The sequence below is a fragment of the Metopolophium dirhodum genome, chromosome 3 (genome assembly GCF_019925205.1).
Source record: "Metopolophium dirhodum isolate CAU chromosome 3, ASM1992520v1, whole genome shotgun sequence".
In the NCBI taxonomy this organism is placed as follows: Eukaryota; Metazoa; Arthropoda; class Insecta; order Hemiptera; family Aphididae; genus Metopolophium; species Metopolophium dirhodum.
The window spans coordinates 16242151-16268623 of NC_083562.1; the positions used below are offsets into that span (position 1 = coordinate 16242151).

At 26.9% G+C, this 26473-nt stretch overlaps 1 protein-coding gene across 2 annotated transcripts in view; it reads left to right on the forward strand.

The window, feature by feature from the left end:
* LOC132941440 (lachesin-like) overlaps positions 1–24825 on the forward strand; it is a 77122-nt gene extending 52297 nt beyond the window's left edge. For both annotated transcript variants that reach the window (XM_061009491.1, XM_061009490.1), the window contains 3 exons: positions 11721–11899; positions 23274–23433; positions 24650–24825. In XM_061009491.1, coding sequence (XP_060865474.1) covers positions 11721–11899; positions 23274–23433; positions 24650–24780 — 470 coding nt within the window. In that variant the 3' untranslated portion in view covers positions 24781–24825. The remainder of the gene's footprint in view (positions 1–11720; positions 11900–23273; positions 23434–24649) is intronic.
* Positions 24826–26473: the final 1648 nt, after the last annotated feature.

The following is a 26473-nucleotide window of genomic DNA, read 5'->3' on the forward strand; positions in this document are numbered from 1 at the left end:
ATTCAAAATCAATTATTTTAGGTAAATTTAAATAAAAATTAATAATAAAAGTTAAATATAAGTTAATTTACTGTCTAAAATAAATGGTTTCACTTCACTAAATATTACGGTGGATGGACCTTCAATTTGAATTGGTTTTGTATTAGGTACCTACCTACCAATTAAAATGTTGAATAGAAAGTAATATACTAAGTGATACATGATAAGGCGTTATAAATTATAACAGATGCTATGTTTTGAATTTGAACCTATTTAAAATCTTTAAATAATATAATATAATACCTTATTAAGTATCTACTATACTTTATTGATACGTGATGTTTATTAGAAAATACAATGGTGATAAAATGTATATTAGAGATTTAAAAATGTAATATACCTTTTTAAATTTAATCAGGTTCCAGAAAATTCGACACAGATATTAGTATTGAAAGGAAAGAAAGAATTCAGTGAATTTGATAATATATAAAACACTTGCATGTCTCATGTACATTTAAGTCTGAAGAAGACATAGTACTGACTTAAGTCATAAAAATTCGTATCTTATTATAATGATGCTGAATTAAAAAAAATAGTACAATTTTATCGGTGTGGATGTGGATAGGAAACTAAAGCATTGTAAATCCGGAAAAGTCTTTAAAAAATGCCAAATGGTTTCAAATACTCCGGAAACAGGAAACCACTTAATATTGTATTATAGATGCATAATATACGATACACAAATACTGGGTGGTATCTAACTCATAGTATTATTTAATAAAAAAAAATAAATTAGAATTAATCTACATTTGAGTTATATATTATAAATAATAATTATAATTATGAAACTAGGTATGACCCTTGTCAGATTTAATCGATTTTTATGAATAATTTAACTTTCTAAATAATTATTAAATTCACTGTCAAACTTAAATGATAATTTATCAACTGAACTCATAGATTAAAAATATTCATCACAATAAAATAAATGTTAATTTAAATTGAGTAAATGTTTTATAATTAAAAAGTCTTAGGATTTAATTATATATTATTCATTTTTTATTTATATTTTATACTTATTATTAAATAGTAAATACACTAACATGGCCACCCCGTATTTTTAAACTGGCATGTCGCATTTGTATCGTGTAAAGACTTATTTCTTCCGCAGAACATAATAATATATAATACGTATGTTGTACAACGAATGGTTTCTTTTTCATGGAAGATTTATTTCTTCAATTGCTCTGAACTCTAGAAGGTACTTTAATAATGAATTATGGAAACAAAGTAAACTTTAACTATTCATTTTAACTTATTTTCTATTATTTCTCATATTATAAAACTAATATTAGCATGGATTTTTTTTTTAATTGTCGAGTATTTAATTTAATTTATTTAAAATTGTTTAAAATTTATAATTGTATAAAAAAAGTAATTATTCTTTAAATTGTAACTTAAAAATTAAATATGGCTTTCTTTGCTTAGACTTAAGAGTATCGAGATTACTTATTAAGCTTTCAAACAATGTTACTATAAATGTATTTTTTCAAGAAAATAACGAGTGTCATGAAACATATTTGGTGTATAGGTTCACATTTTATATAATATGAAATATAGTTATAAAATACAATTTAAATTTAAAATAATATAAAATATAAAAGTTTGAGTATCAAGACATTTTATGCTACTGTATTCTAAAATGAAAAAAAATCATATTAAAAAAGGTAGGCAAGTAGGAATCACTCTACTATACATTAGGTACATTAGGGGTCATAGTAATGTTGTGTAAAATTTGAATTCAACGAAATAAAATCATTGTATACGAAAAACGTTACCAGACGAAAACGGGTTCTCAGCATATTATTATAAAGTATATTTTATGATATTTTATTATTGCTTTAAAAGTAACTTATTTTACTATTACTAATACAGTAGGTTGAATTAATATTTTTCGAAAAAATTGCTTTTGAAAATATCACTGTGTGTATAAGATATAATTTAAAAGTTTGAAAATATAAAAATATAAACATTTGGAGAAAATGTCAAGTATCTACGGTTATTCCTTTTTAAGTTATAGCAAAATAAGTAAATCGTTAATTTACGGGTGAATGTCCAATGTTAAAAAATAAAAAAAATTGAACTTCAAACGCTCATAAAAATATAAATTGACTTTCCGGTAATTTTTTTATTTTTTTCAAATATAGAAAAAATTATGAGAATCTTGTATACAATTTTAAAATGTTAGATATGAAAACAAAAATTCTAAATAATTTCTTACTACAAAATGATTTGAATTTTTTTACGATTTTGACGAGATATTAAAAATTCTAACTTCAGACGCTCATAAAAACGTATCCTTATATTCAATTTTCAAGTAGGTATATTATATCGAACAATTAATTTACCGACAATAATTGAAACAATTCGAAAATTTACCATGGGTGAAACAGCTCAAAAAGAGTCAAAATATTTTGAACATTTCAATATTTCATCATGTATAGACAATTTTCATATAAACATTTAGTGACAGTTTAAAGTGTCTATGGTTATTAGTTTTTCAAATTTTTTACTATTGACCTCCCAAATTACTAACGAAATTCATTTTCTAACCAGAAAAGGGGCTGAAGTAGAAAATTGAAGCATTTTTACTGCTCAAAAGGTGATGACGAACAAAAAAAAGCGGGTAAGTTGGTGACGCTCTGATGTATAGTAGCTTACAAGTGGGTGAGTGGGTCACTGTAATGAGCGGTGTTAAATTTAAATTAAATGATATAATAACATTGTATATGAAAACGATTCTGAGCGAAGACGGTCAGTCAGCCTATGATATTACTAAGTACCTATATTTTATGATATTATTGTGAATCATTATTTTTCCGACAACTTACCGTGTACACAAAGGTAAAAAAAAAAACCACACATACATAATTGTAAAATAAATAAACACATTCATTGTTCCACTCAGTATCTATAATGCAAAATTATTATTTTAGTTTCGAAAATTGTATACGATTTACTCGATTTTAACGGTAACTATTAGCAGGATTGATTTGAAAAAATATATGACTTTAGTGAGTTACCGTCAAACGGGCCAACTTGGGGCGTGTGTTTAACTTGGGCCAAAAATATTATCTTTTAGTTTTACCTCCATAATGGTCTCTTATCAATTATTTAATGTGATACAAATAATCTGTTGTTATCTTAACAATATTTAAAATCACTTTGGTAGTGTTGCAGCATCAAATTTTGAACATAAGTATTAATTTTTATTAATTAATTTTATGTTTAATGTCTATCATTTTGAAAAGGTCCAAAAACATACACTAATACTCATTGAATTAGACGTTTTACATAAAAATTGATAATATTTAATATGTTTGGACGTGTGTTAAATTTACTACTCTATATTATAAATTATTATAATCCTGCATACATTTCTGTAAATTACGTTTTACTTATTTAGTCTAACTTGAGCCACCGTTATTCAACACTGGTTTTTTAATATTACTTACATAATTAATTGGTTAACAAGAAAGTTACCTACCTATTATTTAATACCTAACAAGAATGTTATTATTTTTATTTTTATTATAATACTTATTTAATTGGTCAGCAAAAATGTTTTATTTTTTTTTAATGTTAATATATACTCACTATGTACAAAAAATATTTTAAATTCAGAAAATTGTATAGTATTTTTTAAAAATTTTAAAAAGTGCCCCAAGTTGGTTTAAGTAAATTATAAAATAGGTTTTTCATAAGAAAAACATGAGTGCCCCATGTTGTTGAAATTCAATATAACATGCGGAAAAATACAAAAAAAACATAGAAGGAATAATTTGTATGGTTCAAATACAACAGACATTTATAAATCAAACATTAACTAAAAAAAATGTTACATTTAAAATACCTCTAGATTAATTAATCTTAAAGTTATTTTAATAGAATTTCAAAACTGACCCAAGTTGGCCCGTTTGACGGTACCTGTTTAGTTTTATACGTACTACTATCATTTATAAGTAGTTATTTTGAATTTGTACGACAATCTAGTTTTGTAGCCATAATAAATATTACAAATGATTAATTACTTTTGATTATACATATAAGACAAATATATAATATTATAATATGTATATAAATATTGTGTACTTACCTTAAATAGTGTTGTTCTTAGATGGTATTTTTCATTTATTGTAAAAGGTAGGTACCATTAACGGTGTAATTTTCTGAAATTATGACTGTATTAGCAAAGTCTGCTTTATTTTTTTTCCAAAATTTACTGTTGAACTGTGTCAAATTAGACTTGAGATTGTGGATTTTTGAAGGATTTAGTAACAGTAGATAGATATGAAAATAGAAAATAGTAATTGTCGACTTGTCTTTTTTATGATTAAGTGTAATTTTATTACAGAAATTTTATCTGAAAAAAAGGATGTGGAAAGGGCTGAAAGTTAAAATTAAATATGTAAGACAGGGTCAAAATGGATTATTAATATTTATTTTGGACATACCTTCTAACTGTAGTCTGTAATTCCATTAGGCAGTGGTGGCGCCAGAACTTTTGCACCATGTGGTCAAGACTAAGGCCAACCTTTTTTAGGGAGGGACAATATTTTTACTTTATATAATATATAATATTAACAGTGAACACGTGATATTTATCACAGCCTCCAAAATACTGAATACACCTAATATTAAGAACGCTGTTAATGTTGATATAACTATAATAAAATAAAACCAAAACTATTTTTAATTGATAATTATAATTATACTTGTTAGTACCAATTCAAATGTACATATAAAAAACTCATCTGTGTAATCAATTGGAAATAATTATAAGAACGATACGATTATAGCTTAACAAATGTATCATCTTTAATTTTGAAAATAGTTTATAAAAATGGCTAAAAAAATTAAATTTTTATATAATAATATCCACATAATACAATATTATTTTAGTAATATTCTTATGACATTATATTGTTATGTTGTTATGACATTCAGTAGAATCATTTATGATATCGTCAATATTTAACGATTTTTCTCCAGACTTTTCTATAGCGATTATGCTTAAGCTAGATAGATTATTCCTGATCATAGAATTTCTCCATTACCTATGTTTTTATCCTCTTCGATCATGAAAAGTTCATTCACTTGCTACAGGAGAAACATGTACTTATTGCAATTGCAATAGTACATAGATTTATTTTCTCTTGCATTTAGACGCTGGTAAACACGCATGTATTTATGATGCTCAAATACATAATTTTTAACTTGTTTAAAGCGGTGCTTACATTCATTATAATAATTATAAGCACATTATGTTACAATATTATTGTATCCATTATTTCAAGTCATAATAATCATAACTATCAATATTCGATCAATGACAGATTGTGATTTATTTTAAAACCATACAAATTGAATGAATCCTAACTAAATTAATTTAAATTTTAGGGTGGGCCAAGTACAAAACTTTTTATGACCGTAGGTTTTTGTCATTACAAATGTTACCATAGCTGTAATTTTTGACAAAATCAATGCCTTTGTACCATTTGGCCTCATGCACCTATAAATCAAATAATACATTCATTTATACCTTAAATTTATTAAACCGTTGCCGATTTGAATTTGATTTGTTTAAATTAATGTTATAATTCATGATCTTTGATATGAGTTGTAGTCTTATAGAGTATATATTCATGAAGTTTGGACTGGAAATTTATGTTCAAAGTCCGTATTCATAACTTATAATCAATTTCAAAATGTTGATTTAATTGTAAGTATTTGAAAATATATTACAGTAAACTATGTTTGATTCATATTATGGAATACGAAATTGTTTATAAATTTGTTTGTAATAACAAACAGTTTGTTACACTTTGGGTATAGTTATTTTATATGTAACACTTTGCTTACTACCTACATTAATTCAAGGAGTCAAACGAGTGATTACAATTACTACAAAATCTCATAATCCATGTACAAGGAAATTTATATACTTATAGTATAATATTTTATACGACTTATTTACTGTTGTATAATATTAGTTTAGTAAAAGAAATAATAAAAGAATAAATAAAGTATTGTACAAATAAGGAAATTCTACGAATTATATATTGTATGTTTCATAAAATTTCGTTTTATCCAGTGGGACTTGTGTTTTGATAGTTTAATTAATAATATATGAAATGCTAACTAGCACAACGTAATATATCATATTTAAAAGGTAGCTATTATGCACTATTATTTTTTTCGTCAGTAGGTACCTACCTAATTATATTTTTTTGTCACAACTGCACCGAAAGTTTGGTTTTCGATAGCTGTTGAAGTGTTGGAAAGCGTCCTTTTTCCGTCCAGCTGGCTGTAAAGTGGAAATCCCAAAAAGTGTTGGGCGCACATACCACGCGCGTATCCCCTGCACAACCAGACACTGAAATCTAATATCTATACCACGGTCGTTACAAAACATAAACTTTTGGTTACATCTTATATTCATATTATAACCTCCTTGCATGACGCGTAAACATTTTTATTTCATGGAGTTGTTTTCGTAGAATAATCTGATGGTTGCGTAGATCCCTGCATAGTGCATCACCTTTGCCAGTTTAATTATTTATACTGAAATCTATACCACGGTCCTTATAAAACATAAACTTTTGGTTACATCTTATACTTATTATAACCCCCGTTCTCCACGCATGACGCTTAAAATAAATAGAACTAAATCGTTTCTTTCACGAAATATTGTTTGCGTAGAATAGTCTGGTTGTTGCATAGATACCAGCCTGCATTACCTTTGCCGTGATGGCGTGATCGATGAACGCAGAGGAGTGACAAAATATAGTAAGTGTGGCTTGTGCGGGAAGGCAATTTCAGTCTTTGGAGAAATGAGGCCCTTAGAGCCCATAGAGTAATTACTCTATGCTCGTGCCACACACGCCGCCCTCGACTGAAATTGATCACAATATACTATTAATCTGTCAAAGTGTGATTTGATGAATTCAGTTTAAGTATCTGCTTGCAGAAATGGTACCAATAGGTAATTAGCGGTATATAGAATTATTGACAATTTATTATTTCCATCCATTTATTTTAATATAATATTCCAACTTTGATCAGATTATTTTTTAAAAAATAAAATAAATAAGTTATAAAAATACTTATTTTCTAGGTAATAACACTCTGATTTTTTTATTTTATTTGCAGTTTAGTTTTAATGTTTTAAATACAGATCATGCTATTGCTAGAGTTTCTATGTCTGTTTATAATGTGTAAAAAAGGTAGAAAGAAACGTACAAAAGTTTACTCTAACTTAAAGAAAAAAAAAATATTTGATTCAATGTTTTACGGTATTTTATTTCAAAAGTTAGAACAAACAGTGATTATAAGAACTTGGCATTATTTTTATTGACTTCATACCTACAAAACAGAAAACAATTTGTTGAATTAAACGGTATTCAAAATAATTAGTAGATAGTATACTTCCTAAGGAGTTACAGAGTGGTGCAATTTCTTTCTCCACTACTCTTTTATTTCCCCCCTAAATAATACATTTTTTTTACTTTTAAAACTAAAAGTTGTTTTTAACGTAGATAATATTATAAAACCCTCATATTTTATTACAGTTATTTTTTGAAATACCTTTTGAACTTTGGTGTTGTTAGATAGGTACACTGGACCATCATTAAAAGATAATATATTTTATAAACCTAATTAAAAATTGTTTATTTTTCTGTTTTAATTGTTACAAGTGATCTTAATTTCTCCCTTATTACAGTACTAACAAAAATTGTTTATTTTAAAATTTGAATTTCTGAATTCTTATGTTTAAATTACCTATAATATTTTTCATAGGTAATTAAAGTAGGTACTTTTATAGTTTCTACGAAAGGAAAAAAAATCATACAAATTTACTTTGGGTGCCTATATATAATTATATAGTGACATACATAATATATACTGGCACAAAGTACAAAGTACTTACATTGATCTAAGAAGTGTAATTATAATGTAAGTTAGAAACATTATTTATGTATGTATAGTCATGGCAGGTCCTCGATTCTAAATGACTGAACTGGTGTATCTAACATTTGTCATTCTATCTTACTAAACATTGATATATTAATTAAGTATTGTATAATGGTATACACGACAATTTATATATAATGTTTAAACAAGGTTCTTTGTTAATTCAATGAATATATACATGAGAAATGCTGCACTTGTAATGCAGAATTTAAAATTGTATAGCCGGTAAAAGTTATTGAAAACATACTTTTTTTTTTAAACAGGCAAACAGCTATAGTAGGTATAGTTGAAAACATAAAATAGGCGATCCTTACCTGTCACGCAGAACTGCTTTAATACTACCATGTGGATATAGTAGAAATAATTTTGAGGTATGGTACTGGCGGGGAAAAACGACTACCTAGGTACGGGAAGAATGCATTACAAAATAATTGGAACCGCAATATGTAATATTTCATCCGAAGATACATACGCTATACGCATGATCATTTATGACACGAAAAATGTTGTGGATTACACAATGACCTAATGCAGTCCTCGTTATTTTTATTACATAGGTATAATTCGAAAGACCTCGTGCACGTGATGCCCCTTAAACGCATTACAAAAACTAAAATTTAATACACCGGAGGTAAAGGTCCTATTTCAATAGTATAACGTTGCTAGCTGTAGTCATATTTTTTGATATAAAAATGTTCATAATAAGGTTTCTTTTTGACGCAGTTATAGTCTGTACAAGACCCTATAATATTACATTTTTATTGTAAAGGAATAAAATAAAGAAATTATAAGTAGCTTTTAGAATATCATTCTGAAGAGTCTGTCAATATAGTTCAACTACCTACTACAAATTCCACGATTGTTAAAATCTTAAAACAAAACTTAAGAAGTTTTTAAAAGTTTTGGTTGTAAGAAAGAAATTTAAAAGATTGGATATAATATCATTCGATGAGATACAGACCCTATTATTCTAAATATTTTTTTTCTATACATTTTAACTATATAGAAATAAGCATCAACGTATTGTAGTTAAGTTGATTAATTATTTTAATAAGTAGGTATGTAATACAATAATATTTTTAATATAATATGCATATTTTTATTACGTGCTAATAACTTATAGTTACTATTATAGATTCTGAGAGGAGCCATGAATGTATTAATTTACAATAATGTGTGTTTTTTTATTTTTATGTCTGTTATCACCTTTTGGAACAATTTAACTGCTTAGATTTTTGACTTCGATATATTTTCTGATAGTAATGTGAATAGTTGGTTGTACCTACAGGGGAGTCAAAAGTAAAAAAAAAATCGCAGTATTTTTCATAATATTTGGGAAACTAGAAAGTTTTACGCATAACTATAAATAATAAATTATACAAATCTATACTATTTTAATAATTAAATATTAGTAATAGAATAAATGTAATGTTTTTGGCAGAAATTAAATCAACCTACTGTAATAATAATATTAAAATACCTAAACTACTTAAATAGGAATATCAAAAAACATATTATGAAAATATATATCTATTTATTACTTTGATCAGAAATGTTTTTCGTACCTATTCAATGATTTAAATTTAACACATACATTATATACATTATAATACTATAATGACTCACTCAATTACGTTCTACATTCGACACCTACAACTGTACGGCATAGCGGTTAACTCCTTTCCTCCTTTTATTAATAAAATAATGTCTTATTGAATTAAAATATACGAAATTATGCATATTGTGTACATAGATTTGAATATAGTAGGTGGGGTTACTTACAAAATATTATAAATCCAAGTCCTAACCACTATGCTATTAACGTGTATAGGTTATTTTTTTTTACACATACCTTTTTTTTTATTCAATAATGGAAGTTAAATTATAATTTATATTTAAAATAGATTAAAAACTCGATAAAAATTGTTTTATATTACAAAATATTTTATGTATAAAACCAATAAATACTTTTATAAGGTATTTTTTAATATAAAGATCTAGTATCTTTGTATAGCCAAATATAACTAAAAGTTTTAAATTATATTTTAAGTTCAAAACACGAATTCCAGCTCGGGTAGTATAAATAAATCATGGAACTTAAACGGCTTATGGTAGGTTTTGTGTTAGAATTTATGCTAAACATATCTCGATCCATTAACGATGGAATAATAATATGGTACCTTTCGAATATTCATGTGGCTAGGATATGTTTGTATAAATATATCATGGTACACACCGTTGTCATTGATATGAACCTCTTAATTTACTTGTCTTGATGTCTCTTACCTCGAATGTTACATAATTACAGAAAATGCATAGATAAGTCGAATTAATTTTTATGCTTTTGAAATTCAAGCTATCGATACTAAACAACATCTATATTATACATTTTTTTATACACTAACTGTTGTAATATATTCATTCAAGTATATTTTAATTTTCTTATAATTATTGTTGTTATTTTTTAACAATTAAATTATCATCCTCCGAGTTTTCTATTTTCTTAGTGAAATTAATGACAATAATATATGCACAGTCATGGATCTAATTTAAAATTATTTATATAAAGTAAAACGATTTTCATGCTTTCTGACTAACTTGTCATAAATTAATGTTATTCTATGTAGGTTCTTTAGTAATGTTTAAACGAGCACACACAATATTTTGTTTACTTGTTAAAAATGTATTCATTTAAGGAGAATGAAGAGAATAAATATAATATTAAGCTTCAAGTTTCAACACATCAATTGAGAGGTTTAGTCACTTGAAACTCCTTGTTTAAATTTATTATGTTATCTGTTTATCACATATAAGACTCTCTTTACCGCTTTTTCAATACTCGTTAAATAATATAATTATTATCGTACTAATATTCATAACTGTCTAGTAAAAAAAAACCTTGTTGTTTTTGTCATTAAAATGACATGTGAACTGTACACAGGCCAAGATCCACCATGCGTATCTACTATATTATTTACATTTTAAAGAATAATTTACGCACATTAACTTAGAAAGTAAATTGTTCCAAATAAACTGTCAACATCTCTGTAAAACATTTTATGATATTATGAACTGTGAACACTGTAAAAAACGGAATCACTAAAGTAAATATATTCCTACGCGTTTATTTAAAAATTTAAATTAGCGTTTATGAAAAACTAAACAACGTTTTCTCGTTTATAATCCTAGTGTTATGCACGTATATAAGACCCTTTATACACCGCAAGTCTCATTCATTTTGGTAGTTATGGTACCTAAATGTTTATTATTATATATTTAGAACAGTATATAATAGTAGGTACTCGTGGATTTTCGGTCCAACAGTTTTAAATAATTCCGGTGTTGTAGATAGGTATATGAAGGAAACACATTTTGATAAATGCCTGCATTACGTGGTTTTAATTGTAATCCAAGGGAAATAATGATAAATATTTATTCATCTTCTTATCTTTCTCAACGATAGTTTGTATACAATTACTTAAAAAAAAAATAACAAAAATAACTGACGTAAAATCAGTTGTAATACATCTATTGTGTTTAATTTTTATGTTACCTATATACTATTATATAATTATTATTGTGTGTGATGGCAAACTGAACGCGTCCATTCTCGGTTTTTGTGTTTGAATAATAGAAGGATCTAGAAGTCTTTTTTTAAAATTAAAATTGGTATTATAATTTCTTAATTTTTGTTTTGTCTGTCACAGACGATGGCGAACAACAGTCGGATACCGCCGACCAGCAGCAGAAGACGTCCAACTACGAGCCGCTAGAGAGGCGAATGACGCCGGGCGGATCGATAACATTCACCTGTAGGATCGGACTGATCGACCAGGGCCGGCAGAGCATACTATGGTATCACGACGATAAGCTCATTTCGATATTGGTATGCATGGTTTATAATGCCCCACCAAAGAGTCAATTATTGAATTCGTGTGCAAACATAACAAATATGTAAAATATCGAATGGTCGAGTTGTAAACAACTTTGAAATTATATTATTGAATACTATTAGATACTTAGTTTTTAAAGAGCTAAATATAGGAAATTGTTTATGCGTGGCAGTGGCGTGTAACATAGGGTTCATATAGTGTTGGTCAGGCAACATCTTAAATATATGGATGGGTATTGATAGTAGAAAAATAGGACGTTTTATAGGCTAGTATAACAATATTATGAGGGTTAGGTCACCTAAAATCATTTGAGCAACATCAATTTTTTTTGTGATATACGCTACTGACGTGGGTGTATGTGTCGTGTGCATAGTAAGTTATCATGAGCGTGCGGTGACTCGTGTAAAAGAGATGGCGAGGCGCTCACGCATACGTACACAAATTACACCAATCTGTAGTCAATGAGTAATGTTTTTCATTAAAAAGCAAAACTTTGTGCCCAACGTACCGAAAGAAACTTATTATATGATAAGAAATCTGAAAACATTTAAATTTGTTATAAAGTTTAGGTTTAGATCGATCAACCCAATTTTTTTCAATTCCGTTTAATCACTGTTTAAGAATTCTTCAATTTTTATATTTTAAATCAAATTTAAGGAAAAAATAAGAATTTAATTTAAAAAAAGTGAAATGATCGATCTCATGCAAACTTTAAAATTAATTTAAATATGTTTTACATTTTGATTTTTACCACATATTACTGGTTTTATTGGTACGATGTAAGAAATATAATATATTATACTAATGTATTAGAGATGTATGGTTTTGTTAAAAAAGACAATGGGTATCGAATCCCTTAATGATTTTTGTATTTGCGCGCATAGGTAATGTAATGGAGGTTATTGGAGGTAATCCTGATGATGTCACACAGGTACGACTTTATAAAAACGAAATTCAAACTCTACCCCTAGGGCTCGGTTAAAATTATTATTATTCCTTCGATTGCGATCGTTTTACTTGTTCATCAGACATTGTAGGTCCCAGATATAAATATATAATAATAATATTGTGTTTAATAACGGACGTAATGATAGTAATAATAATTAAATTACACGATCTATATTAATCACCCACACGCTACGCTTTCTACGAGGATTTATTTATTCGACTGCATATGCGCACGCGATAAATCACACGTGACACGTCAAAATTACCGGACGGCGGACATAGAAACAACGCAAAATATAATAAATAGACAAATAATTTTTTCCCGTTTGAAATGGCAATAATAATAATTCATAAACTATTTTAACCGGCTTGTGAAATACATACGTGCATATAATGTTTACAAAAATATACATTTTGCCGAGCTCATCGCCACAGAATATAATAACATCGTGTGGCAAGGGGTGCTTTTATAGAGTTTTATACTTTTATGAAACACTAAAACATTGTATCACAAATAATTTTGATTTCAAATGATTTAAAGTGCTCTTATTGGTCAAAAAATTTAAAAGATAAACAAAAATAGTCCAAATTCTATTTGGGAGAATTTAATATCCGCTCGTAAATCTGCTTCTTGTAAAGACATCCACTGAATATTTCGTTTAAAATTGTAATTTATTTAGACGAAAATCATAAATTCGTTTCAATTGATCACGTATTGGTATAGCGCTATTACGATATCGTCATTATACAGTTTTATTTGTTTTCCACTCTACAAATATAATAAGGGACGGAGGGGAGCGTTATGATTTGGATGTGAATTATGACGAATACGTTGATCGTAAATGAAATGAGGCTATTATTTTATTTATTTATTATTCGGTGACTAAAAATAGTTTTATTACCATTGATAAACTCCACAGAGACAATTGTATTCCTAATTTATTATTATTAATATTGAAGTTGTCCTTTGTATTATTTTTAATGAATGAATCCGATATAAGCACCTAATAACTGTATAGCATAAATGCGTTTATAACCTAAACGATAACTACAATTTTTATTTTTTAATATCTCGTTTTAATCATTTATATTGGATTGTAATAGAATAATATATAAATTATTATTAATAGCTTTGCGGTACACAATTAAGTTGATTAATAGCTACCTTCGTTCGGACGAGGGTATCATTGTACATAATACCATCGTAATTAGTTAACATTATACAAACGTAAGTTCTACTCGTTCAGACAATATATTTTTCATTCTCTTGTAAAATCCTAATTAAATCTCAGAACCCAAACAACTCATGTAAAAGTCATGATAAGACCAGTTTAGTCATATAGTATATAGATTTAGGGCCTTGCCAAACCATCGAAATTGCACTCAATCTAATAGCTTTCCTAAATATGTCACTCCGTAATAATATTACCGATGTCCCATGATAACTAACATAACATTACACCAAAGAGTATACCTATAGTTCTATGCATTGCACAAATATCTACAAATTGTGACCTAGCAAAACTTCATTACAAATGTATTCATACATGACCTCCCTAACTACCTATTTCTGATAAAGTGATAACCCCCCTCACCTTCAAATATAAAACCGGGAATCGCGAAATAATAAACTCTAAAATAAATAATGAAATTAGGTATTACCATTGATTTTATAATATAATATTATGTTATAAAATCAGTGGTATTACCAATTGGTAACTTGCTCGTTACGACATTTTAACTACATAATTAAACAGATTTATATTAGATTTAAAAAAAATCCTTGTATTCATGAGTCGTGGATCCCAATTAAATTAAAAAACAAACGTTGACAATTATTCTAAAAATTACTCTCGTTCCGCACGTTTCAGCTGAGAATTTAATCTCGTGAGAATAGGTACTTTAGGTAGGTCACTTTAATATGTTAGTGTCATGTTGTCTTTTTAAATACGAAAACGATTAATTATTGCATTTTTAAAACTACTCCAAACATAGAGTCTTTGAGTCCTATGTAGTTAAACTGTAAATTTAACTTCTTTCCTTTTGTTCTTTTTGTCATGACTCTTTTATAAAATAATGAGAATTTTGAGATTCTAACGCTCTCGAAGTACCATCCACATGTTAGTTTCAAAAGATTGTATACATTTTTTTTTTTTGAAATCAGTTACCATAAAAACATGACATCGTTATAAAAGTAAAGCAAGTTTTCTATATCCGCCAGGAAATTGTCAAGTTTTTATACTTTGATTATCAATACGTATTTACAACAATTGTATTTAATTGGATATCATCCAACAATAACGCAGTAATAATCACAAAGTATATAGGTATATTATTATTTATACTACGACAAATGATTTATGATATTATTTATTAACGGTTTTTCAAATCACTATATTGTAAAATTATTTTTGTTTTTCAGAATATTTTAAATCTTTATCTATTTCCATGAAAGTTGACATATTTTTTATAATTTTATTTAGATTTTGAGCGGAACGATGAATGTATCAATTTCAAAAAAAAAAAAGAAAAGAAGGAATCCATTTTCAACTTTGGGGGGGGTGGTTTCTGGTAGAATATTGGATCTAGTTGATACTAGAGGTAAAAGTTAAAAAATTCACTAATACTTTTCTAAATAATTAGGAAAAATAAAATAAAAATTAAGGAAAAAGGGAATTTTTACTCAAAACTAGTTTTTCACAAAATCATTTTTCTTTTTTGTTGTAATTCAAAACCGAATACTTAACTATAGAAACATGAGCTATTTATATATATTTGATATTTTCAATATTTTGTATAAATACCGATACTAAAATTTTCCTTTGGTCAAGAAATTTGAAAATTTAAATACAAGGTTCTGGATAAGTTTTCATGGTAGTTTTTTGTAAATATTAAAAATACATATCCACTAATTTGTTTTTATAAGCATTTAGATTTAAAATGTTTACAAAATTCGAGAAAACAAAAATCATATCCTAGTTAAAAATGTATAAAATGTTCAATTTTTACAGTTTTAGGTTTATTTACTTTAATCAAAATATGTCATAATTTCCATATTTTCGTAATTTGAAAAAACCATAATTAATGGTTTACGACTTAATGTAATGTACCATAATATAGTTACTAGTTAGTGATTATATTTTAGATTGTCTGAAAATTTGGTCAGTCATTCAACATTGGTGATGGTTTATGATTAAAAAAAACGATGCATTTAGTATTATCGTAAATAGGAAATTCCTTGTAATTTTCATAGTAATTTAACGGAAAATAAAACGAAAAACTGAAAGAAATTCGGAATATATTTAAGTAAAATCAGTTTAAACTAAAATAATAGTTGTATTTTAGAAAGCAATAATCCTGAACTTTATATGCTATTTATGTTAGAATATCTTAGTCCTTAGACTTAATATAATTTAAAAAATATTTAGACTTTTCAAGCTTTTTATACTACAAACATATTCACATAATTCTCCAATGCATCTATATTGACTTATAACTTATAAGTTATTAGTTAGATATATATATTTATATAATTATATGTGAACATATTAGTACAAATAAAAAAGTAATTATATAATAATAATACTTATGAAATATCATTATAAATGAATTTCTATCCGTATATTTTCTCAAGATCAATTTTTCATATGAATTTTAAATGAATCACCTTTTTTAATAATTAACTCCTACCCAAAGAGGAGATAAACTTGAAAGTTAACACCTGTTACTATACAGCAGACTCAGGTTTCCCGGTTTTAAAAAAAATATTTCAATCATTGAATGATTCAAACAGTTTTAAAATTATAATCATTTATATCAGGTTAGGTTAGGTTATTACATTTTTGAACGTGATTTGTTAGGTAGAAATAATACAATTTCAAATAATTGATTTCTTCAAAAAAGTGACAAAACATAAAAATTGGATTTACAAAATATAATAGGTACATGAAAAAAAATGATAAGTTGATATCAACCGAACAATTTTTCTGTATTTTAAAGTCTATTAATCAATTCTAATCTGACATTCCGAACGAGAAATGATACTGTTAAAGCTTATCGCCATAAATCTCGCATAGCTGCTTTTGAGGACTAACGTCTAACACGTAGGTACCTAGTATAATACAGGCTGGAAACAGTGAACCAATTTATTCGGTTTGTTTTGAAAATTCGTAACATTTATAATAATTAATACGTAATGCATGTTATTTCAGTTTTTTTAAAGAACATCAATGAGCAAAATGAAAAGTAATTGAATGTTTATATTTATTTTTTATAAAATTACGACAAGGCAGACGAAATTAAATTAAATAGCCGTAATGCGATATCACGCTAATACTTTGTTAGATCACTTCCTCGTCTTCGGGATATAGCGTATACGTGTCACGATTTATAGGGATCAGGGTTTTTATCAGATATATGAAACCCCCGGGGACAGAGAGTTTGTTGGTAAGAGTCATCTGCTCACTGTTAGGTATATTAAAATCAACTGTTGGTTACTGGTTTTTAAAGGAGTGTTATTGACGAATGACTTAAGCAAATTTTATATTTCAACTTAGCACGCAAAAATAAAACACAATATAGCTTGATTTAAAACCAGAATTTTAAATTACGAAATAATAAAATAGAATACAATAATACATCGTCTTGGAAATTATGTATATTATTTTAAAAATACAAAATGCAAAACACGGGAATATTAATTAATTTACTTTTTATGTATAACCTTAACGATACTTACGTTATGTTTGATGTTTAAAGAATATTTGAATTCACTTTTAACTTTAAATCCTACGAGTAGGGCTCAATAACGTATATCGTTATATAGTTAGGTTATGTAAGTGTAATTACTATCAATGTTGTATATTTGTATGCGACTGAACTCTGTATATTATCATGTTTTAATGAAAATTAGAATTTAATTAAAATGTATTGTCATAAATATGAAAATTTTAAAAATAAAAAAAGATGGTTAAAGAAGACAATGCAAAATCATTTACCAACTGAATAGAAATCCACTGGCATTTTTATAATATAAAAAAAATACATACATAATTTCCTTAAGTGTTACTCGTACGTATATATAAAAAAATTGGATGATTTATTTTGTATTTTTCTTTTGAAGAATAATGCTATTATTAAAAATGAATTCTTCCAAGAAGTACTATAGTAGCTATCTACCTACCATTATTTAATTTACTTTACGAATTTCTTTAATTTTTAATCTTTACATTTTTAAGAAAACAGATTGATTTATATAAAGATTTAAATTTATACAGGTTATAAGTATTAAGTATAGAGAAAAATTTCGTTAAAAACGGAATATTTCATGGGGACAAAAAAAAATTACCCTTACACAATTAATATAGAGGGGTGTACCTACAAAAGTAGAAATATGAGAACGAAAGAAAATAAATTATGATATGAATATTAGTTATTTGGTAATATAAAATATTAAATTAATAAGATTTTTAAGAAAAATAATCTATTTTCATTTGTAGGGTACCTAGGAGGTAAGTAAAATATAGGTCTCTTAGGTATATTTATAATTAATACGTTAGGAGAACGAGGTGGCCGAGCGGTCTAACGCGACGGTTTCGGCACAGCCGGTCCGAGCTCGATCCTCGACCACCGGGCGGCATTTTTCTCCGTGCAAGTCACGGTGTCCGGAGAACAAGTGCCGCCATCCCCCACCCGGGCATGGCAGATACCTACGGGTGCCCAATCAAAAATTCTGCCAAACCCAACACACACATGTTCCCTTCCCCTACCAACATTAATAACCCACAAACAAACCACTACAGCTAATGGCCTCAGTTGCTGGGCTCAAGATCAATAAAAAAAAAAAAAAAAATTAATACGTTAATATGAACCATTCAGTGACAAACTTTTGTATCTAATGACATATAATATTATATGTATACTCGTTGTGTACAATATTATTTATAATTTTTAACATTTATAATATTATTAAAACTAGATTGTTTTATGTATAAAATGTATATCAAAAAAATACTATATTATTTTACTAGTTTTTTCTTACAGCTGAATAAGTTTGATATCATAATAAACTCAGATGACTTTTATTTTAAATTTCCATTTTTGGATTCTGAGTGGAATGATGAATGGATTGGTTTTATAATTTATAATGCTGTGAGTATGTGATATTTTTGTGTTTGTCATCATCTTATTGCTCCACAGTAAAATTGCTTTATTATCAAACTTTGAGGGTGGTTTCTGGTAGACATTTAGATCTAGTTACCTAATATTTTGGGTTTTTTCTTCTATTTTAGAATTTAGTATTAGGAAATTATAATATCATTTGTCATAGGGTGTTGCCAATTGGAGTTGTCACTTTCTTGTGAAAAAAATACTTATCCGAATCTGACAATTCTACAAGGCCTGAGAACTATTCCCATGAAGTATTTTGTTTTCCAATATAATACACCCTTTCAATTCCTAAATAGGTATTGGGTAGTAGATGAGTGGAAAAGTATTATAATAATTAAGGTTGAAAACAAAAAAAATAATTTTAAAATTTTGTAGAATTGCGGCACCGAGCCCCTTTAGTAAAAAAAACTCTGAAATTTAACATAATATTAATAACTTAATAACTTTATAAATTAGTTCTTATATACCTATATTTTAATTAGTATATTTAACAGTTTTATAAATATATCGAAAATGCATCGGTATAATTTGTGTAGACTATCTAAATTATAATTACTAATAACAATGTTGATTATGATTTTACTATTTTAGTTCGTTTGTTGAAATCCAAAAAATATTAACTGTAGGAACTTAAAAATATTCTCAATTACGTATTATTTTCTGTATTCAATGACATTTTCAACATACTTAGATTCGTTTTAAGCACTTTATACCATGACACTATTCTTACCATTAAACGAGGGTACGTAGTATTGACCTATAAGTTAATAACAACAATATACTATATGGCAGAGGTATTCAAATTGTACGTCGTGGCTCCCAAGGGCGTCGCGAGAGTTGTCGAAGGAAGCTGCATCAAAGCACCGGGAATCAAAATTAATGTAGGTCAAGTATAATTAATGTAAATATTATTTATAATCATCAAAGCGATTATGGAAACGATTATGAAACACATTAACCGTTTTATTTCTAATACTTAAGTCACTGTTATCATCATCGATATTGGCTATAATATTGTATTCGTATTGTTTCAATTTTTTCATAATAATCTGAGAGCTGTAAAAACATTGTATAACACACAGATGAGCTGTGGGATGAAAAAGTTTGAATACCTCTGCTATATGGTATGATTTAATATTACAATAGTTAATCATATAATATAATATGTGGTATTTTTGGCAAAAGTTGGGTCAATTTTTCTTCGAATAGAAAAATGAACTACTTATAGTAACATATATAAATTTTAACAAATCCTTTGAAATTTATGCTGACAGACTGTCTCCGCTCATAATTTTTTTTGTATGCTATAATTTATCATTGAATTTAAATATAAAACGTCCAATACAGTTACTTGATCAATTAATTATTACGCTCAAAACTATACTGTAAACAAATTCTCTGATTATTAATGAAATTTTTATTTAATAGTAAAATATATTGTATATTATATTAATGATTTCTTCTGCAGAAAAGCTAAGTTTTTATTTTATTATTAGCTTATGTAAATTCAACCGTGTCTAACAGTTAATGTTAAAACATAAATATGTTTTTGGTATAAATACAAATTTTTTTTCTGCGAGGCCAAATTAATATTAAACACGAAATCTCGAAAACGACTTGACCTACGAAGGTAAAATTTGGCAGATATGTAGTTTATAGGCTTGATACGTCAGGTAAGAAAGCTTTTTTTTTAATTCAACCACTAAGTGTTGAGTTTTGCCCAACCAATCAATTTGATTTTTATTTTAAACGTAATTTTTCGATGCGTAGTTAGGATATTTATTGAGAGAAGTTCAAACAAGAGCCGTGTCAAGCAATTCAGCGCCCCGGGGCAATTCACGCCTCTTCCCTACAATTTGGGCCACAGGTAGCATATTAGGCGCAAATAAAGGCACCCCCTTACTTTTACAAAACTTTGGCGCCCGGGGCAATTGACCCCTTTGCCCCCCCTTAACACGGCTCTGGTTCAAACGATTAATTAATTAATTAGAAATTACGAAAATAATAATACACTATTGGCTCCGTCTACGCAATTACGTAAACGCCTAGTTTAATTATTTATTAATTTCGTTATTACCTAACCTTTCGTAAGGTTTTTGTTGTCATAGTTACTTATTAATAAAAATATATTTATGATTTATAGATTTTCCTCGAAGAGGAAAAATATCCAGTAACAAGCTACTGAGATGATTTTTTGGTTATAGTCATATTGAGTTACAAAAGGTTATTGTTTTACCACAATAAAAATAATATCTCATGTGGCTGTGGGTTATGTGTATAATGCGTATATTGTATTATATAGATTATATTACAATGTATTCCTTTTTTGGGTGGACCATTTTCTGTGATCTGATTTATGTTATGTACCTATTATTTGTATATTAATTATATGTGTAAAATTGATAAATGTTATTACTTATCTCTAATGGCATAGATATAATATAATATAGATATTAAGTGTTGAAAAAAATTCATTGTATTTAATCAATTGAAAAATTTCAGACCTGGGCTCGGCAATGCTGTAAAATATAAATTTTTTCGAGGGTTAAATGTGGTTTTGTTTGGACGTTACAACATTTAGAACTAGAATTATGAATTATTTATTTTTGGAAAATTTTTCTCACTTTTTAGAAACGAGAATATATTTAAAAAGTTTCTGAAGTTTCTAACAAAAACTGTGATTTATTCATTAGTAAAATATTATAAGCTCTACCCAATGTCGTTATTCAAATACTATGATTCATAACTAGCTCTGGAATAATATTAATTATAGCAACCAACTACACGCGAAAAGTTTTTCTGCATACGATTAGTTTTAAATTTATTTAAAGTGCAATTATTAAACATGTGAATGGGAGGGACCAAGCATTTTTTTTTAAATATTATTATTTTTATTTTTATTTTTATAAGAAATATACAATCTGTACTAGGTACTTAGCATAATAGGCATATTATGTGATAAGAGACTAAAAATATAACATGGTAGACGTGATTAAGAAGTTTCCCACTAGTGACTCTTTGCTTGAGGGGTTTTTAATATTAAGAAATCAAGAACTGGTATACTGACGTTAGTAACTTCACCCCCCATCCCCTCCAGTATCGTTTATTTATAATCTTTACATTTAACATTTTATGTAATAAATAATTATAGTAGTATAAAGTACTAATAATCATACATACATATATGATGGTCTACAATAGACGCGTCTTAACTACATACGATTGGTATTTATCATGACGTTTGGTCTATAAGACACACATATCTACGAAGGCTTGCAACTCCTCTACTACCGATGTTTATTGGCTGTCACACACGCAATCTTCATTTACTTCCTTGAAGTTCTTCTGCCATTGGTTTTTTTACCCAATAACCTAACCTAACCCAAAATTGTCTCTGAATACTTATTGCTAGATATTCAACCATATATTTTTCTGCATTCAAGATCCAGGTGTTCTATTTATTAATCATCTTATCTTGGTGGGTCTTCAACTCTTTTCTAAGTTTAACTGCCAGTAGTAGATCTACCTTTTTTCCCACCTTTTAAAAACCCACAGGACTGAAAACCAAAGACCCCAATTTATTTACCCAAATTTTATATACCCAACATTATAAAAGGCTTAAATTACAATAGGCCAATAAATTATAGTTTATTAATTATATTCTATGATTACCTTAAAATTAATTTGATATCAGGCTGCAGTTATACATTTTTCGACATCACATTTATAATCCATTTGATAATCGATACATTGATTGTAATATAATTTAATTTGCACATATGTTGGTGTCAGTTTATAGATTGTTGGCTCTATTGATTCGGAATGGAATAAAAGTTTTCAGCTAATTCGATTGGGTCAATCATTCCTTAAAAACGATCGGTATAGAATCTCCATAAAACTGTGACTATTAAATAGTAATAATTTGTGTATATAATGTAGAGTACTATAAAATTTCTGAAATCAAATTTAAATTCTTTATAATATTTACTTCAGACTTACTTTCTTACATTTTAATTTAATTTTAAAGTTCAATATTATTAACACTCTAAACTTTTAATATTTAATTTCAAATAATTTAATTTTTATATTTCAAAAAAGTAGAAAATCTCTTTTCAAGTAAGCTTTATGAAAAATGTAAATATATTTTCAGATATTTAATTTAATTACTGCGGTAGTCTGTACATTTGGCACAAAATAAGTATATTTGTCAAGGAAACACAGTCTGATTGAAAAAATAATATTCTTTTATAGGACCGTAGAGGCAGTTTAAGCGTGGAGACGGACAGATCATCGAATTTTTTCGCCAGTCGACTTACACTTGCTAGTGTTACTAGATCTGACTCTGGAAAGTACTCTTGCAAGTCTGGCAATACGAATTCTACTACATTTACACTACATGTTATATCACCAGGTAAACATAATAATAATTATTATTTTTTCATTAGCGTCAAAAGGCAATTTTACATAATATGGTAAAAGTATTCAATATGTGAGTTATTATAATACAATTATTGTAGACAAAATAATTTAAAACAAATAATTTAGAAAATAAATTAGACAGAATAAAATATAACAAATTATATTTTAAAAAAAATTGAATGCATTCATTTTTGACTTTTGATTCACAGAATTTATTTTAGAATTGACACAACCCTTGTTGGTTACTTATTTATTACTCAAATAACTAGTAAAATCTGATATAAACATAATATTTATATTGTCATATTATTATACATTTTATATTATAATATATTGATATGTAAATCACAATATTCGCATAGTTTGTTAGTTGTGTCTAAGCACCATCGTTTCGCATGTCGGTTGTATAAATTTGTACCAATAAGTATAAAGTTGTACGAAGAGTTTCAGTGGTTGAGTGATGTTAACCAAAATGTATTAGATGGATGGGTTGATACATCTATACTAAACACATATTAGTTATTATAATATATACGAATAAGTATAATTCCGGTTCTATTGTTATAGCCATGTCAAAATTGCATACGTCGTGGTTTAAGGTTTAATATTCATACCCGATTAATATAGATGTCAACTCATCAGCACTATTACGTCAACTGTAATTTTAAATGTTGATTCGCCATTCACACGATGGATTAATAACAATGGCTAGAAATATAGGTACCTGTTTAAATCACAATTGTTACACCACACAATATAATGTAAATTTAGGTGAAGTGGGAAATGTAAATCGAACACAGAACGATGAAAAATAATATCGCAATCGGAAGTGAAATATTTCTGATATTCCTCGCACATATTTTTAAATCATCACACATAATATAAACATTATGAATATCGAATAACAATCCTTGATAAATTGTTTTATTATCTGTTCTGTGTCTTAATTTTAGGTACTTACTAACTAGTATTAATTGTTATTTAACAAGTGGAAATATATATTTAGTATTATACTTAAAAGACAATCAAGTCATCCAAAGATATAAAGAAGTACCTAAATGGTTTTAACTTTTAAGTATTACAATTGATTTTGTTTTTTTTTTATCAATTTATATTAAACTCATCCAATAATATTATGATTACTCATTAATACACTGATAATAAAATAAAAAATTATATCTCATATATTTGTAAATTTGTTGTTTCAGCGAACGGATTAGCTTTGCAAGATGGTTTGAAATCAAAAGGTTCACGTAATTACCAACACGATTATGTTATATCAATGATCATATTTAATTTCATTGCATGCTCAATATTTGTTTTTAAATTGCCTCAATGATAAACATAATATTTGTAATATACATTTTACACATTTTTGTAATTATTTTTACATTAGTTTTCAATAAGTACCATTATTTTAATACGGTTTTTATTTTATATTTTTTGGGATTATGAATAAAAAAATAAAAATATCAAAAAATATATACATGTGTACCTATCAAATAAATGTACGTCGTGTAATAATGTGTTCCTATTGTTATTTAAATTTATTACGACCTCATATTTGACATTTTTCATTTTACTTTTCGTATTCTCAAAACACGAAAAACATTCAAAATTAATCATAAAATATTTGTAATTTAGTTATAAATGTAGGTAAGCATGTATTTACAAATTAATTATTCTTAATAATATAAGTATCTGAATATTACGTTTCTTATACTTTATAGTCAAAATAATTTATTTCAGTTAATTAAACTAAGCAAAAGTAATTTGTTTCTTTACAAATTCGAATAAAGTTTACAAATTAATTAATCACTTTAATACTAAGAATTTTAACATTTTGCGTTACTATGAATTTTTAAATTAATTTGTTCTAATAAAATACCATAGATAACAAATTTAAAATCATACAATTTTCTCTTTATATTACCTCTTTGCATTAGGTACCTATACTATTTAATTTATTGATTCCATTTTTTTAATTAAAATAATTGATTTTAAAATATAGTCAATTAATGATTTTACACTTTTAGAGTATTTATCATTTAGTATTAATTGCAAATTATAAAAAAAACATTTGTTGTGAGGTGTTGTTAACCAATGGGATTGCTAATTTCTGACTAACGCCGGAAAATCAATTAATACTTAATATTTAGTTTTACTTATTGTAACTATAGATTTAAAGATTTAATAAATAACGAATAAAATAGTTTATTTATCAGTTATCACTGTAACAATTTGATTTTTGTTATTCTTCAGATTTAACGTAAAAACAGGAATATTTACACAAATCTGGTTATTAATTGTAAATTTTGTTTTTTTACTGTAATTAAAAAATGAATAATCTTCCACTTAAAGGTTTAAATTTTTATCAAATGCATTTTTATTAGTATTTTCAGACATAATATTATTTTAAAAATAGTTTGGGTTTTTATGCTGTATGTATATAACCATTTGATATTTCATTAAACATTTTTGTCGATGTATATAAAATATAATTTTTGTTTGTAAGTCAAAAAAGTCAGTTTAATACAAGGTTTTTCTTAAATTGGTCTTAAAGTTTTCTAAAAATATCAAAACTACAAAAAGATGTAATATTTATAGACATTCGATGTTTTGGTTTTGCAAGATTCGATATTTAATTAAAATTAATAAATTGTCTCCTTAAGATTTTAGTTATTTTGTTGTGATTCAAAAAAATATTAATTTGTAAAGACGTCTTGAAACGTTTCTTTCCATTGCGGCAATTATTTTTTTTTATACACAATGATATTTGATAAACGAATAAACATAGAATTGACTTACTTGAGGGGGAAGGAGTGGCCGAGCGGACTAAGGCGTCGGCTGCGACAAGTCACGGTATCCGGAGAACAAGTGTCACCATCCCCCACCCGGGCATGGCAGATACCTACGAGTGCCCAATCAAAAATTCTGTCAAACTAAACACATACGTGTTCCTCCCCCTACCGACTTAATAACCTACAGTAAAAACTAAAAATAGCTAATGGCCTCAGCTGCCGGGCTCAAGA